Below are 16,726 nucleotides of genomic sequence, written 5' to 3' on the forward strand. Positions count from 1 at the left end.
AACGTTAGCTGTGGTGCGAGTGGTAATACGAGAGAAAGAAGGTGTGAATCTGGTAACAAATGAAGGAAGAATTAATTCACAAGAAAAACAGCAGGGGGTCCATCGTCTGGCGGTGGTTTGGCTTCAAGCGGGAAGATGTTGAACAGACAACCGTAATATGTCAAGTGTGAGGCAAAAGCGTTGCTACAAAAAGTAGCATTGCTGCTAATATGTAGCATCATTTGAAAAGTCACCTGCTAGAGAATGAAGAGTGCTTGAAACTCCGCATGTCAACATCTCCGCTCGGTGCCACACCAACAAAATGCCGAGGCAACCATTTCCACATGAACACCGTATAAAACAAATAGTCCACAACAGGAGTAGCTAACGTCCGCAGGAACCTACCACATAGCGAAGGACATACACTATTTGATTTCCTATTATGCAGCTCATTTTTATTTGACACTTATTGAAATATCTTGTGTGACATCATGCACAAAAGTGCACTTTATTTGTTTTAAACTATTGTAGTGGCGTTCTGTACAAAAAGTGCACTTTAATTTAGTGTTGTTTTGATATGTCATCTTAGTGATATCATGCACAAAAGTGCACTCATAAAATGTCTCTGACAATCTTGCACTTTCTGTTTTGAAATGACATGAATGTTTGTGCCACTGCTTAATAACTGTTTCATAAATACACTTTTGCTAAATTGACTTAGTTGTGATTTACCTCCCTGCATGAAAGTTTAAAAGTAGCATATATTAATGCAGTATGAAGAAGAATGTTTTAATGTAGACACATAGAATCATCATACTGCTGTGATTATATGCATCAAGTGTTCATTCAAGGCATCATACGCAAGTACGGTGTTAGCTTTCACTGTTATGCTGATGACACCCAACTCTACATGCCCCTAAAGCTGACCAACACGCCGGACTGTAGTCAGCTGGAGGCGTGTCTTAATGAAATTAAACAATGGATGTCCGCTAACTTTTTGCAACTCAACGCTAAGAAAACGGAAATGCTGATTATCGGTCCTGCTAGACACCAACATCTATTTAATAATACCACCTTAACATTTGACAACCAAACAATTAAACAAGGAGACTCGGTAAAGAATCTGGGTATTATCTTCCACCCAACTCTCTCGTTTGAGTCACACATTAAGAGTGTTACTAAAACGGCCTTCTTTCATCTCCGTAATATCGCTAAAATTCGTTCCATCCTGTCCACTAGCGACGCTGAGATCATTATTCATGCGTTCGTTACGTCTCGTATCGATTACTGTAACGTTTTATTTTCGGGCCTCCCTATGTCTAGCATTAAAAGATTACAGTTGGTACAAAATGCGGCTGCAAGGCTTCTGACAAAAACAAGAAAGTTTGATCATATTACGCCTATACTGGCTCACTTGCACTGGCTTCCTGTGCACTTAAGATGCGACTTTAAGGTTTTACTACTTACGTATAAAATATTACACGGTTTAGCTCCAGCCTATCTCGCCGATTGTATTGTACCATATGTCCCGACAAGAAATCTGCGTTCAAAGAACTCCGGCTTATTAGTGATTCCCAGAGCCAAAAAAAAGTCTGCGGGCTATAGAGCGTTTTCTATTCGGGCTCCAGTACTCTGGAATGCCCTCCCGGTAACAGTTAGAGATGCTACCTCAGTAGAAGCATTTAAGTCCCATCTTAAAACTCATTTGTATAATCTAGTCTTTAAATAGACCCCCCCTTTTTTAGACCAGTTGATCTGCCGTTTCTTTTCTTCTCTCCTCTTCTCCCCTGTCCCTTGCGAGGGGGAGTTGCATAGGTCCGGTGGCCATGGATGAAGTGCTGGCTGTCCAGAGCCGGGACCCCGGGTGGACCACTAGCCTGTGCATCGGTTGGGGACATCTCTGCGCTGCTGACCCGTCTCCGCTCGGGATGGTTTCCTGTTGGCCCCGCTGTGGACTGGACTCCCGCTGATGTGTTGGATCCACTGTGGACTGGACTTTCACAATGTTATGTCAGACCCACTCGACATCCGTTGCTTTCGGTCTCCCCTAGAGGGGGGGGGTTACCCACATATGCGGTCCTCTCCAAGGTTTCTCATAGTCATTCACCGACGTCCCACTGGGGTGAGTTTTTCCTTGCCCGTATGTGGGCTCTGTACCGAGGATGTCGTTGTGGCTTGTACAGCCCTTTGAGACACTTGTGATTTAGGGCTATATAAATAAACATTGATTGATTGATTGAAGGCTAAGGCAAAATGTTGAATTATATATGGTGTATCGTGACATGGCCTAAACATATCCACATATATATGGTGTATCGTGACATGGACTAAACATATCCACATATATATGGTGTATCGTGACATGGACTAAACATATCCACATATATATGGTGTATCAATACATGGACTAAACATATCCACATATATATGGTGTATCGTGACATGGACTAAACATATCCACATATATATGGTGTATCGTGACATGGACTAAACATATCCACATATATATGGTGTATCGTGACATGGACTAAACATATCCACATATATATGGTGTATCGTGACATGGACTAAACATATCCACATATATATGGTGTATCGTGACATGGACTAAACATACCCACATATATATGGTGTATCGTGACATGGACTAAACATATCCACATATATATGGTGTATGGTGACATGGACTAAACATATCCACATATATATGGTGTATGGTGACATGGACTAAACATATCCACATATATATGGTGTATGGTGACATGGACTAAACATATCCACATATATATGGTGTATGGTGACATGGACTAAACATATCCACATATATATGGTGTATGGTGACATGGACTAAACATATCCACATATATATGGTGTATGGTGACATGGACTAAACATATCCACATATATATGGTGTATGGTGACATGGACTAAAAATATCCACATATATATGGTGTATGGTGACATGGACTAAACATATCCACATATATATGGTGTATGGTGACATGGCCTAAACATATCCACATATATATGGTGTATCGTGATATGGACTAAACATATCCACATATATATGGTGTATCGTGACATGGACTAAACATATCCACATATATATGGTGTATGGTGACATGGACTAAACATATCCACATATATATGGTGTATCGTGACATGGACTAAACATATCCACATATATATGGTGTATGGTGACATGGACTAAACATATCCACATATATATGGTGTATCGTGACATGGACTAAACATATCCACATATATATGGTGTATGGTGACATGGACTAAACATATCCACATATATATGGTGTATGGTGACATGGACTAAACATATCCACATATATATGGTGTATCGTGACATGGACTAAACATATCCACATATATATGGTGTATCGTGACATGGACTAAACATATCCACATATATATGGTGTATCGTGACATGGACTAAACATATCCACATATATATGGTGTATCGTGACATGGCCTAAACATATCCACATATATATGGTGTATCGTGACATGGACTAAACATATCCACATATATATGGTGTATCGTGACATGGACTAAACATATCCACATATATATGGTGTATGGTGACATGGACTAAACATATCCACATATATATGGTGTATCGTGACATGGACTAAACATATCCACATATATATGGTGTATCGTGACATGGACTAAACATATCCACATATATATGGTGTATCGTGACATGGACTAAACATATCCACATATATATGGTGTATCGTGACATGGACTAAACATATCCACATATATATGGTGTATGGTGACATGGACTAAACATATCCACATATATATGGTGTATCGTGACATGGACTAAACATATCCACATATATATGGTGTATCGTGACATGGACTAAACATATCCACATATATATGGTGTATGGTGACATGGACTAAACATATCCACATATATATGGTGTATCGTGACATGGACTAAACATATCCACATATATATGGTGTATGGTGACATGGACTAAACATATCCACATATATATGGTGTATCGTGACATGGACTAAACATATCCACATATATATGGTGTATCGTGACATGGCCTAAAAATATCGAGCTATTAAAAAAAGGCATTATCGCCCAGCCCTAGATGGAATACACGCTCAGCAGAAACAAAGACGATAGAGAGGAAGTATAAAGTCACTTTTATCAGAGATTTTCGTCAAAACATGCTAAGTCTTTTCTCATACCAATCACACACATCGAGTTGGTGGCTTCACAATAATAGTCATCCGGTTTAACCAACAAAACAATGAAAAATCATCTTACAATACGATCATGGTGTAATATTTCTACCTAAATTGTTTTCTGGCAGATTGAAATGAAGTGTATTGTAAAGGCAGCTGCGATATGAAAGAGAAATACTCTTTGAACAAACTCGTCTTTTTCCGCTACCACTGAGACTAGGTTTAATACTGCAGGCATGCCTGCCACTTCCCACATTGGGTAATTACACTTCACTAAATCATATTACCATCGCTCAGGTATATTCTTTTATAACCTGTTCAGATTGATAGTTCGCAATTGCAGAATGTTTAACAGGCTGAATAATACATTTTATTTATAGGTAGAGAAGGTTAAAACATTGTTAATCAAAGATATGAATTCCATTAACTCGCACTACTGTGCAGAAGTTTGTGGCAATAATTACATAAGCACACAATATCCACTCTTCACCCTGCAGAAGAAAGCAATAAGAGTCATTTATAAGGCAGGATATAGTGATCACACAAGTTTTTGTTTTTTTTGCATTCAAAACTACTGAATTTTAAAGATATTGTGGAACCACAAACAGTACAAATTACATATTAATCAAAAAAGTGTAAAGTGAGTCAAGTGGGTAAACGATTATTATATATTCTATTAAGACTGGTAAATCTTCCAGTGTATATACTAATAATCATGACAAGAAAGCTATTTATTTGATTTACAAAACATGGGTTGGGAGTAAATAAGTTTCACTTCTTCCCACTCCTTTTTGGATATGAAAAAAAACCTAACCATTATGTATTGTTTTAATTTTGTACATGTTTTCATTGGGAAATATTTGTTTATTTTCGTACCTTACTGTAATGTTATCAAGACTATTTTCTTTCTTTTTTTTTCTTTGTGTTTAACATGTCCAAAATAAACTACTACATCAGAAACATCTAATCATGTAGAAAAAATATCACCCAACATCTTTGACAATCAAAGCATGATTTGTGTTATTAATGTGTGAAACTGCTATCCAAAAATGAAAGTGTAGCTCCTCTCCTCTAAATGCAAGTGCGCCTAAAGCAGGGATACAAATTCTGTATTCGTACAAAATAGAAAATCTGAGCACTGAAAGTTTTTTTTAAAATTCTCTTTAAAATGTGTTTATATCCTTTTCATGTTGAGCTGTTTCAAAAGGCATACTGTTTAAAAACATTTCATTTAAGCAAATTAATTGTCCAGTCATAGTAAAACTTTAAAAATGATCTGTCTCGAGTACACTTATTAATGACAAAAAATATATATTTTTCTGCAATTAATTTCAATTAATTTTGAGTTGACTTTGGACTAAATGCAATTAATCACAATTAAACATTTCAATCGTTTGACAGCCCTAGTTCTGACATGGGAAAGAAGACCTAGTATGAACCAGTTGGAGCTGGTGGTAGAACACATGTTTGTGTACATTAGTGTATGTGCATTGTACTTAAAAAAACAAGGGATATTTGTGGAATTTGAATCCAGCATTTTTAGTAGACGTTTTACAATCTCATATTTGAGCTAAGTTAAAATCAAATTGGATGATCTGAGTGGATACAACTTGAAATCAACAGTGCTGTTGCTTTATATGCAGCAATAAACTATTTTTCCCGGTTTCAACAAAGTTGTAGTTGACAAAGAATGTAGTATTTTCTATTTAATCTTATTTTTAAGCTCATCTAAGGTTTGGACACAGTTCGAAAATCCATGGGCCTTTGACCTAACCTCAAATAAGTGTCAACATGGCCACAAGAGAGTTTTAAGGTTTTTAACTCTAGTAATAAGCTTCTTTTTTATTTACTTGAATGTTGAAATAAGGGAGATCTTAACGTTCACGGTAAGGGGTCCTACTCCTCCTCGCGGTTTTCACATGCTTGATACTGTGATTTAAAGCTCTCTGTTATTCAAAATGGACTTTTGACGATGTTTTAAAAGTCATACTCTGTTTCATGAACAAAAACATGAAAATAAATCTCCTTTTGAGAGAAGTGCTCGCTTTCTTAAGGTTGCCGGTTTCTATCGACATCAGAAAAAACCTTGATAAGCCCATTTTGCAGGATAGCTTAGCGAAAAAATAATACTAAAAGAAATATAATTAAAATGTTAAGAGTGCTTCGCTACACATCCTAAGATAAACCATGTTCTAATGGTAGCTTAAAGTACAAGCCCCCTGCCCTTGAAGCTTAGGAAAAGTCAGACATTTTTTAAGTGGAGCCATGGGTAGCAAGGTGTCCCTTTTCCCCCCGTGGCCATGTGGGAATTGTTTTTCTTTGCTGCAAACAATCAAACTGTAAAAACAGATTGAAGACGGTAAATCTAAAAAGTGACAAGTTCTTGGTGAGTTTGTATCAGACAAAGTACGAACCTGCTGAGGACGGCTCACATTCTGGTTGTATGTGATATACTGTATGACATCTATTATGTTAAGTGGAAATGAAAAATTACCAAACTAACAAAACAGTTGGAAAACTGGGTAAAACACGGCACACTGATAAAGCTTAACCTATTTTACTATAACAATCTATAAGGTTTATATAGTCCGCTTCTTTCTTCTCCTCCATTTATCTGCTTTCTTTTGTAATTCAAGTCATCATTACATATATGTATTGTTGCATTTGAAACAATTGTACTGTTGATAAGAGGTCATTATTTCTATTGGTATTTTTATTGTTGCATTTATTGTGCAATAATGTCTATTGTCATTTCTGTGTTATTATTATCTCCATCACTAACTGCTTCTTTGCGATCACTTTTCGTACCATATCCTATTTACTGATGTTGTTCAGTTGTTTTTGTCTCTGTCTTATCCGCACAATTTCCTCCTGTGTCTTCCTTTTTTTCTTCTTTCTATCCCCTCCTGCTCTGATCCGGCTGCGCCAAATAATAACAATAATAACAATGTAATAAAGTCAAATACCAATCCCGGCTGAGGCACGTGAGACAATGCACATTGCACAACATATACTGTTTTGTGTTTGCCAATAGCCATGTATTGAAGTCTTTAAAATGTTGTACAGTATTAATTAAGGGGAAAATTATCAGACAAAAACCATTGTCATTGTATGTCTGGAAACGCTTATTATGTTGGACTAATGTAGAGTTAAAGTATATACAGTACAGGCCAAAAGTTTGGACACACCTTCTCATTTCAATGCTTTTTTCTTTATTTCCGTGACTATTTCCATTGTAGATTGTCACTGAAGACATCAAAACTATGACACCTGTGAAGTGAAAACCCTTTCAGGTGACTACCTCTTGAAGCTCATCGAGAGAATGCCAAGAGTGTGCAAAACAGTAATCGGAGCAAAGGGTGGCTATTTTGAAGAAACTACAATATAAAAACATGTTTTCAGTTATTTTAGCTTTTTTTGTAAGTGCATAACTCCACATGTGTTCATTCATAGTTTTGATGTGACAATCTACAATGTATATAGTCATGAAAATGAAGAAAATTAATTGATTGAGAAGGTGTGTCCTAACTTTTGGCCTGCACTGTGTGGAAAAAGTAGATAAAGTGCATTTAGTGAATGTTGGAGACAAACAGCTCATTATCCTCAAAGCTGCAGACACAAGGGCTTATGAAAAGCACTTTGAAACTGTCTAAATTCCAGCAAAAAGCTAGATTGAATGCATATAATATTGTGAAACCTCTGAGACTTATTTACAATTAGTGAGAAATATTCTAACAGGAAACCATCAAAGTTGTTCATGAGATCTTAAAAGAAATACGGTGCTTACCTTGAAGACCACAAGGTCATGAAGTCCATCCTTCAGAACCGTCCCATCATCTTTCATCAGACGTACAAAGGACATGGAAAACTTCTTCTCACTCTTGTCTTTAGCTGGAGAGGCACAGAGCACCGCACAGAACAAACAGTATGAGAGTCACACAAAGTGGGAACGTGACAGCTTCCTGTATAATCAAAAGTGTGTAATACGCCTCGGCTCATTTGGCAAACGACCTCCAACGGTTGTGTCCGTTCTGCAGTGTTGGGTTAGTTACTGAAAACCAGTAACTAGTTACAGTTACTAGTTACTTTATTTCCAACGGTTGTGTCCGTTCTGCAGTGTTGGGTTAGTTACTGAAAACCAGTAACTAGTTACAGTTACTAGTTACTTTATTTCAAAAGTAACTCAGTTACTAACTCAGTTACTTACACCAAAAAGTAATGCGTTACTGTGAAAAGTAACAATTTAGTTACTTATATTTATTTTTGTATTTTTCTAAGGCCCACTTTAATGCCCTTTTAGCCTTCATGTCAGTACTGTTATTGCACTGGAGAATAATACAATGTGTTGATCAACTAGACATGCATTTGCATCACTGAACTCTGCTAAGCAATGTGCTCTACATACAACACACAAACAATGTGCTCTACATACAACACACAAACAATGTGCTCTACATACAACACACAAACAATGTGCTCTACATACAACACACAAACAATGTGGTCTACATACAACACACAAACAATGTGGTCTACATACAACACACAAACAATGTGCTCTACATACAACACACAAACAATGTGCTCTACATACAACACACAAACAATGTGGTCTACATACAACACACAAACAATGTGGTCTACATACAACACACAAACAATGTGCTCTACATACAACACACAAACAATGTGCTCTACATACAACACACAAACAATGTGCTCTACATACAACACACAAACAATGTGCTCTACATACAACACACAAAGACAAAGATATGTTTCAAAGGGCCAATTTGTTTCAGGCCAGAACAAATTGACAAAACTATTTTAAATAGCTGCAACATAACATACATAAGTAACAAACTGCATAATAACAACATAGCTGTAAACCACGGAAGGCACACACTACATACACAAAGGCACACACTACATACACAAAGGCACACACTACATACACAAAGCCTAACCAGGCAAATTTTTCTCTCAAGGAATTCTGAAATAAAATCATGTCTGAAGCCCAGAACACTCTACGCATTTCCCAAGTTTTAGTTTAGAGATGAGGAAAGATTGGCCTGGTCCACTAGCATCCCTCTTTATGTTTGTGAACTTTATAGTCTATACATTTAGAGTGATGTGATAATCAAACACTCTAGAAGTCTAGAATGAAAGAGTATATAAGAGAATTGACAGAGTGTGTACCTTCAGTGCTGCAATGGCTCTATCAATGTTGTACTGGCTAGCAGTGCCTCGTTAAAATACAGCCGCTGTTTCTTAGGAGGTGAAGTGTGTCTCTCTTTACTAGCTTCGTCGAAGCATGTTGCTTTTGTAGCTGTTGCAGCAGATTTGAATTGCTAGGATAGGATCTTTGATCCAAGACACAACTTACATTTAATTTAAATGTTATTTTCTTTGTGGTCGACAAAAGAAAAGCAGTGAGAATATCTCTATGTTAAGAAACTCGGCTTCGGGCTTCGCCATGTCTTGTTAGTAAACACAGACACGCCCCCTCCCACACACACACACACACGCACACACACTGAGCGCGCCTCTTCCTTGTCGCCTCATCTCCGTCGCCTCTCCTGCAGCTCTCCAATAAAACACACTCAGATCTTGTAAGTTTCTAGCCGATACTACATAAAAAATAACGTAAAATAACGCAGTAACGCATCATGTAGTAACGGTAACTGAGTTACTGAATATAAAAAATAACGTGTTACGATTATTATTTACCGCCAAAAGTAACAGCATTACAGTAACACGTTAATTTGATACGCGTTAGTTCCAACACTGCCGTTCTGTGTCAGACTACGCTCATCAGAGGAGAGAGGAATGAGGAATCAGGGAGGAAGTACTATTCTACTCACACTCTTGAGAGGATCTGTGTCTGAACATGAAGCGAAGATGGATTCTGTGCATTTCCTCCAGAGGGACAGCCACCTGGAGGACAGGTAAATAAAACATAATCGTCTTTCAAAATGTTGTAGTGCGCTCCACCGGGCTCGCCTTTTTGACGACAAAAGCTTTCAAAAGTGAAAAGGGAATTAAACAAACGTTTGACCACTTTGCACCTTAAAAGTCTCCATCCAGCGGGGTTGTTTGACTTGGTAGTAGATGACTGATCGGTATTCACTCGATGGCTTATCGCCAGCTCCGACACAGATGGAGTTCTAGTGAAGAAGAAAGTTTAGTGTCATACTTTGTAGTCCAGGGATGTCAATATTCGTTTTCATTGAAGGTCGCGTTGCAGTTTTGGCTGCCCTCAGAGGGCCGGCCGCTTGTAACATTAATAAAGGAAACATACACGCATAAGGATTAGCCGCATGATATTGCCATACCACTACTTATGCATTTGATTAGTAAATGTATATTAAGATAATAACAAACAAAAAAAACTGTGGATTTTGCGGTCAAAAAAAGGCAACATTTTCCCATAAAACTTACAGTAAAACGGTCACACTCTATTTTATTGTAAAATTCTGGTGATGGAGCTGCCAGTTTTTTGGGTTTTTTGCATGAAAAATATGGTTGCTGTTTTCAGTGTATTACTGTAAATGTAAAAAAGGTACCACAGTTTTTTTCTGACGGTTGGATTCTGAAGACTGAGCTGTTTTTAAAAATATATATATTGTCATGTTTACAGTGTCACAACAGGGGGGTCGCAGCTTGCTGCGAGGTTTGTTCCCCCGGGATGCAAACGGATCACTCCGGACAAGGCGTGCAGGTAAAAACATGAATTATTCCTCATAATCAAAGTACTACAAAAAACGGGAAAAAAGGCGAAGGAGCACTTGAAGCTAAATACTTAGCATGGACTAGAAGACAATAGACGTGACGAGAGCATGAAGCAAACACTTGGCCTGGAACACTCAGGGAACTGTGGCATGTAACTTGGCAAGGCATGAGACAAACAATGACGCCAGGACGACAGACTGGCAAAGGCAGGCTTAAATAATGTCTCTTGATTCGAGCCAGGTGAGCGTCCCGAACACCAACGGCAGGTGAAAATAATAAGTAGCTGTGGCAACCAAACCTAACTCAGGTGTCAAACAGGAACTAAAAGAGTCCAAAACTAACAGAACATAACAAAAACATGATCCGGACCACAGATCATGACATAATGTGTACAATTTGATGGATAACTTGCTTTGAAATCATAAGGCTAAGTAAATATTTATGTATGTTTTTATCCCAGTAATGTTTCGAATGTATGCTAATATAATATATGTTGCATTATTAGATAACGTTTAAAAGATATATAATTGCATGCAGTGCATGTCTTTTTTTTCGTCAAAATAGAAAAAGAAAGAAAGTTAAACTACTTTATTGATGCATATTATTTCCAGGCGTTCACTGGCTGTTTAAAATAATGTGGACGGCCAGATGTGGCCCCCAGGGCCTTGAGTTCAACACCTGTGTTGTAGTCCCCGACTAAACACCGCCACTGACCTGTATGATCTTGCCCTCCTCGTCGCAAACACACATGATGACCTCTACGTTTTTCTGCGTGGTCTTGTTATACTTGTCGAAGTCTCCGCCCTGCAGGGTGAGGTAGATGTCGTTGCGAATGTCTCCGGGCATGATGATCTCGGGGAAGCCCAGCTTGCGCGCCACCACAGTGCTGCGGTCCACCAGGTGAGGGTATTCCTTGCGAGTCTGAACGATGTTGCCTACCAGCGCCTTCATGGTCACCCACAGTCCTGAAAAAGCAGGGACGTTCAACTGGTGCATTGCAAAAATTCAGTGTTCAAAAACAAGAAAAAAAAATACAAAAATGAGGGGTATTTTATTTGAACCAAGCAAAATGATCTGCCAATAAAAGAAGACAATTTGGCTTGTCAAGACTTTCCAAAACAAGTCAAATTAGCTAACCTCAATGAACCCCAAAATACTTCAAAATAAGTATATTCTCACTAATAACAAGTGCACTTTTCTTGGTAGAAAAAAAAGACCTTTTTGCTCAATATGTTGAAAAATATTCTTAAATGAAGTAAATGCTAGTGCCATTATCTTGACATAATGATATGCGCTCGACATTACATTTCTTGAAACCAGCAAAATTATACTAAAAACTAATTTATTGTTCTTAATGGAAAGGCAACATGGCAAGCGCTTGTTACTCTCGGGGTCTCCTAGCCGCTCAGGCAAAAAATATGGTCTAAAAATGCATTTTTCCATCGACAACATGACATCATCGCGCCAAGTGCGTGCTCTTTCAGTCAATTAGTGCGCATATATACAGCCCGGCTCCCGGCCAAAATGTTTTTAATTGTAATTTTGAAGAATTTATCTGAATGTACATGAACTATTTCTGTTCAAAATTGTTAGAAATGTCACATGTTAAATGTTTAAATAGTCAGTTTACTGTACTGTGCCAACTGTACTACTATATGAGTACGTATTTTCTATTGTTTCATTGAACATAAAACAGCAAAGTCCATTTGGCTGTCATCTGTTTTATTTATGAGACACAATTGTGTCAAAGTCATGATTTTTTTTTTCAAGCTTGAAATAAGAAATGATTACTTTAAAAAAGTAGTTTTATACTTGTGAGTGTTGATGACACAGCTTTGCATCATTTTATATTCTAGTTTCAAGCCTATTTTACTCAATATAGCTCATCAAATCTCAGCAACAAGCTGTAATATCTTACTGAGATCATTTAGAACCAAAACACTTAAAACAAGTAAAACACTCTAACATAAAATCTGCTTAGTGAAAAGAATTATCTGATCAGACAGAAAATAAGCAAATATCACCCTTATTTGAGATATTTCATCTTACTTAGATTTCAGCTTTTGCAGTGTGGGTTTGACTGAAAAGTCGGCCGCAGACCCATACTGAGTGGATTCTGGAGAGTCAAATATTACATTCAAATAATTAAAGCATTGCTGACTAGGGCTGCAAATCTTTAGGCACAATTTGATTCGATTCCTGAGGGTAACGATTCTATCTTGATTCAAAACGATTCTCCATTCAAAATCAATACTTTGTGAATAACATCTGGTGCCAGTTCTATGATTTACTACATTCCTCTATAAAATAGATAAACAGCCTTGATACATTTATAGATTAATTAAAAGAAAATTAGTTTTGTTTAATAAAATTCTACCCAAACTTTTGAAAAAGGTAAACACAAATATGGCGACAATAGAAGTATCCAACACTTTTCTAAAGTAAATCTGTATGACAGATATAGATCATCTACATCCTATGTGTCAAAGTCAAGGCCCACGGGCCAGACCCGGCCCGCAAATGAATGATCTATGGTCCCCGGGATGATATTTGATTAGTATCAGAAGCGGCCCACAGGCCACAGCCGCCTGCTGCTGTTTTGCACGCACCAATGCTCCATCAGTGTTGGCGCTAGGAATTTTCTAAATGGGGTCCCAGGCACCCCATGAAGTCATAAAAATGGGGTCCCACAGTAAATTTTTGAGGTTCCACTTTTTTGTAAGCGTTTAGAAATCAAATGATAAATGTATGTATTAACCTGTTATATCTCACATTCTATATTGTGTTTTGGAAAATGTTACTTAATTCATTTAAAAAAAATAATACAAAAGAAAACACATTTTTATGCATATGTATTTTTATGCAGTTATAACCATTCATTCACTTTCTTCTTTCCTTCATGGATCTAAACTTTACCGCTGCCGGCATTTTTTTCTATATTTGTATTTAATAAGTTGTAGGTGTATTTATTTCAGTATAAAAGAGTAAAACGTTGTTTTACTTCTGTCATGAAATGATGATAATGGTGTGCCAGGGCATACATGCATATGACAAGTTGAATGGATTATTCTCACCTGTATGTAGATCATCAGTCGTTTAAAAAACGCCAAATCTACACTTGCATGGCAAATAATGGTGCCAACAAGCAAGAAAAGTTGGTTTGGCAAAATACGACCCCTTTAAAGAGCAAACAACAGCAGAACCAAAGGGCTTGTGCAAGGAATGTAGCCAGTTACACATGCACACTGACAACCAGCAATAATCCAACACTAGCAAAGAGCAACCGGTGAACCTTAATAGACTTGATTAGAGATGAAAAGCAGGTGCGCTGGCAGGCAACTAAACAAAATGAAGGTGCAGCAAAACAATGAGTTCAACAGGAAGTAGAAGCATAATAAGAGCACCAGGAATGGAAATTATACATAACACGGGAAAATAACTAGCAAAGTACAAACTGTCATGTTGGATCATTAAATAAATTAACTAAAAAAAACAATACTACGGTAAAATTGGCCACTAGATGACACTAACCATTAGGGGTGTAACGGTACGTGTATTTGTATTGAACCGTTTCGGTACGGGGGTTTCGGTTCGGTTCGGAGGTGTAGCGAACCAGTTTCCACACGAACATATTAAGTAGCCGCCTCCGCTTCCTTCTGTCTCTGTCAGTCCTCTACACAGCACCCAGCATTGTCCCACCCACACAACCATCTGATTGGTTACAAACAGAGCAGTAACAGCCAATCAGCAGTGCGTATTCAAAGCGCATGTAGTCAGTGCTTAGCGTTTAGCAGGTAATCATCAGGCTGCGGACTCTCCCCAAATGATAATAAACACCTCCCAGTCAACTACTAGTAACATCACTATGAGCCCGTTGACCTTCTAGAAATATAAACGGCAGTTCAGCTCGCTCGCAGTCCTGGCTTGAGGTGAAGGCTAATTCGCTTTTAGCATAACGTTAGCTCATTTTGCGGTGTGTGTGTGTGTGTGTGTGTGTGTTACGGACAGCAAAGCCCTGTCTGTCTGTTATTTCACTTTACCTTTTTCTGTGTTGATTGAGCTGTGTTGAAGCAGCAAAGAAGGACATTATGTTAAATGAAGAGTTTCTGTCTCTGATAGTTGATATAATAATGTAAGTGCATCATTAAGCCTACATGAACTCCATGGTGTTCAGGGATGAATAGTCTCTCCTATTGCTATTGTATTATTTTTTCAGCTATAGTTACATGAATCATTAGTAATGCAGCAGCCTAGTTTTGAATGGCAGGGTCCCTGCTATCACATGTTGATAAAAATATAACATTTACATAATAAATCAACTACAGGCTTCCCAAATACTGTAATAAATGAAGCATGATGAGTTGACTTGAAACTGTTTAATGTTGCACTTTTTATATGTAGAAGAAAAGTTTTGTCATTTTATTTAATCTGAGCAACAACTTGAGGCAGTTTAATGTTGATTAACGTGGGCAGAATTATTATAGTGTTCCCAATGTTAAAAGGATAAAGCCATTGTTTACAAATTTGGTAAATAAATAACCAAAAAATGTATATTTTGTTGTTTTCTTACTGAACCGAAAATGAACCGAGCCGTGACCTCTAAACCGAGGTATGTACCGAACCAAAATGTTTGTGTACCGTTACACCCCTACTAACCAATCCTTATCCTGGCGACTGATTGGCTCAGACTCAGGCAGCGTTAATATATTGGATAAACAGTAGGACCCAGGACACCCCTTGTAAAAATGAAGATATTTGGACAGCTACTCGCCATCTGCATGAGGTCACTTTCAGGAGAGTTCTACAAAATAAATTGCGCAATAACTGATTCAATATTTAATTTCACTAACGAGAAAATAGGTGATTTTTTCCCCCCCACCCCATCTTAGAGTTTTATCTCAATCGTATTAACCTTTAATCAGGGTGGACTCACAGAGATTGCAAATCTCTTAAACAAGATAATTGTTTTACATCATGGAGCCAAACAGGCAGGAGCAGAAATAACTGAGTATCATAAAAGTGTTTTCTGGTCATCGTATGTCATTGTTAATACAACATCTTTTGCATCATATTATGTCTAATTCCTTGGCTGGTTAGCATCATTTCACACGTTTTTATGCCGGCAATGATCGACCTATTTGTTCCACAATGGCTGCACCAGAGCATTACAGCAATTGGTGCAATTTGTAATTGTTATTGCTGCTGTAGGACAAAATATGAAACTTTAAAAGGCTGTAGATGAAGAATTGGCATCTTAATGGGAAGATTTTTCCCCCGCACCATCTTCTGTTTAAGTGATGAACAGTAAAATAGCTCATCATCTCCTCATTTAGTGCAAGCATTCGATGCACAGAACACTTCCATTACATAGCTGTACATCTTGCATAGGTCCTCATACATAATATGATCAAATGTGCTGACATTTAATGACACAAATAGCTTCAGGATCTCTGCAAGTTCAGTCCTGATGGAATCTAAGATGGTCATTAGATGCTAATCCATCATATTTAGGGTATTTTTTGTAGAATGCTCCTTATAGTGCCTACATTACAATATAGTGATACATATAATGTGAAGTGTATATGTTGCCACAGTATGATCTAAAAAAGGAAATTAAAAAAACGGAGATAAAGAGGAGGCAGTTTTCAGTGAAATGATGCAAGTAAATAGACGTGATAAAACTTCATATTCGAGGAGCATTTTAAAGGAGCCATATGTAATAATTTCATGTCAAGTCATCATTACATGGCCCTGATATGTCAAAAGGCATTAATAAATCATGTT

The 16,726-nt window shown here is 37.6% G+C and overlaps 1 protein-coding gene across 1 annotated transcript in view; it reads right to left on the reverse strand.

The window, feature by feature from the left end:
- Nucleotides 1-16,726, reverse strand: part of LOC133648209 (dedicator of cytokinesis protein 2) — a 337,149-nt gene that overhangs the window by 258,346 nt on the left and 62,077 nt on the right. Inside the window, exons 13-16 of the mRNA XM_062044062.1 lie at nt 11,657-11,907; nt 10,279-10,377; nt 10,075-10,147; nt 7,998-8,101 (exon numbers count right to left, since the gene is read on the reverse strand). Coding sequence (XP_061900046.1) covers nt 7,998-8,101; nt 10,075-10,147; nt 10,279-10,377; nt 11,657-11,907 — 527 coding nt within the window. The remainder of the gene's footprint in view (nt 1-7,997; nt 8,102-10,074; nt 10,148-10,278; nt 10,378-11,656; nt 11,908-16,726) is intronic.

This window comes from Entelurus aequoreus, linkage group LG04, assembly GCF_033978785.1.
Source record: "Entelurus aequoreus isolate RoL-2023_Sb linkage group LG04, RoL_Eaeq_v1.1, whole genome shotgun sequence".
Taxonomy (NCBI): domain Eukaryota; kingdom Metazoa; phylum Chordata; class Actinopteri; order Syngnathiformes; family Syngnathidae; genus Entelurus; species Entelurus aequoreus.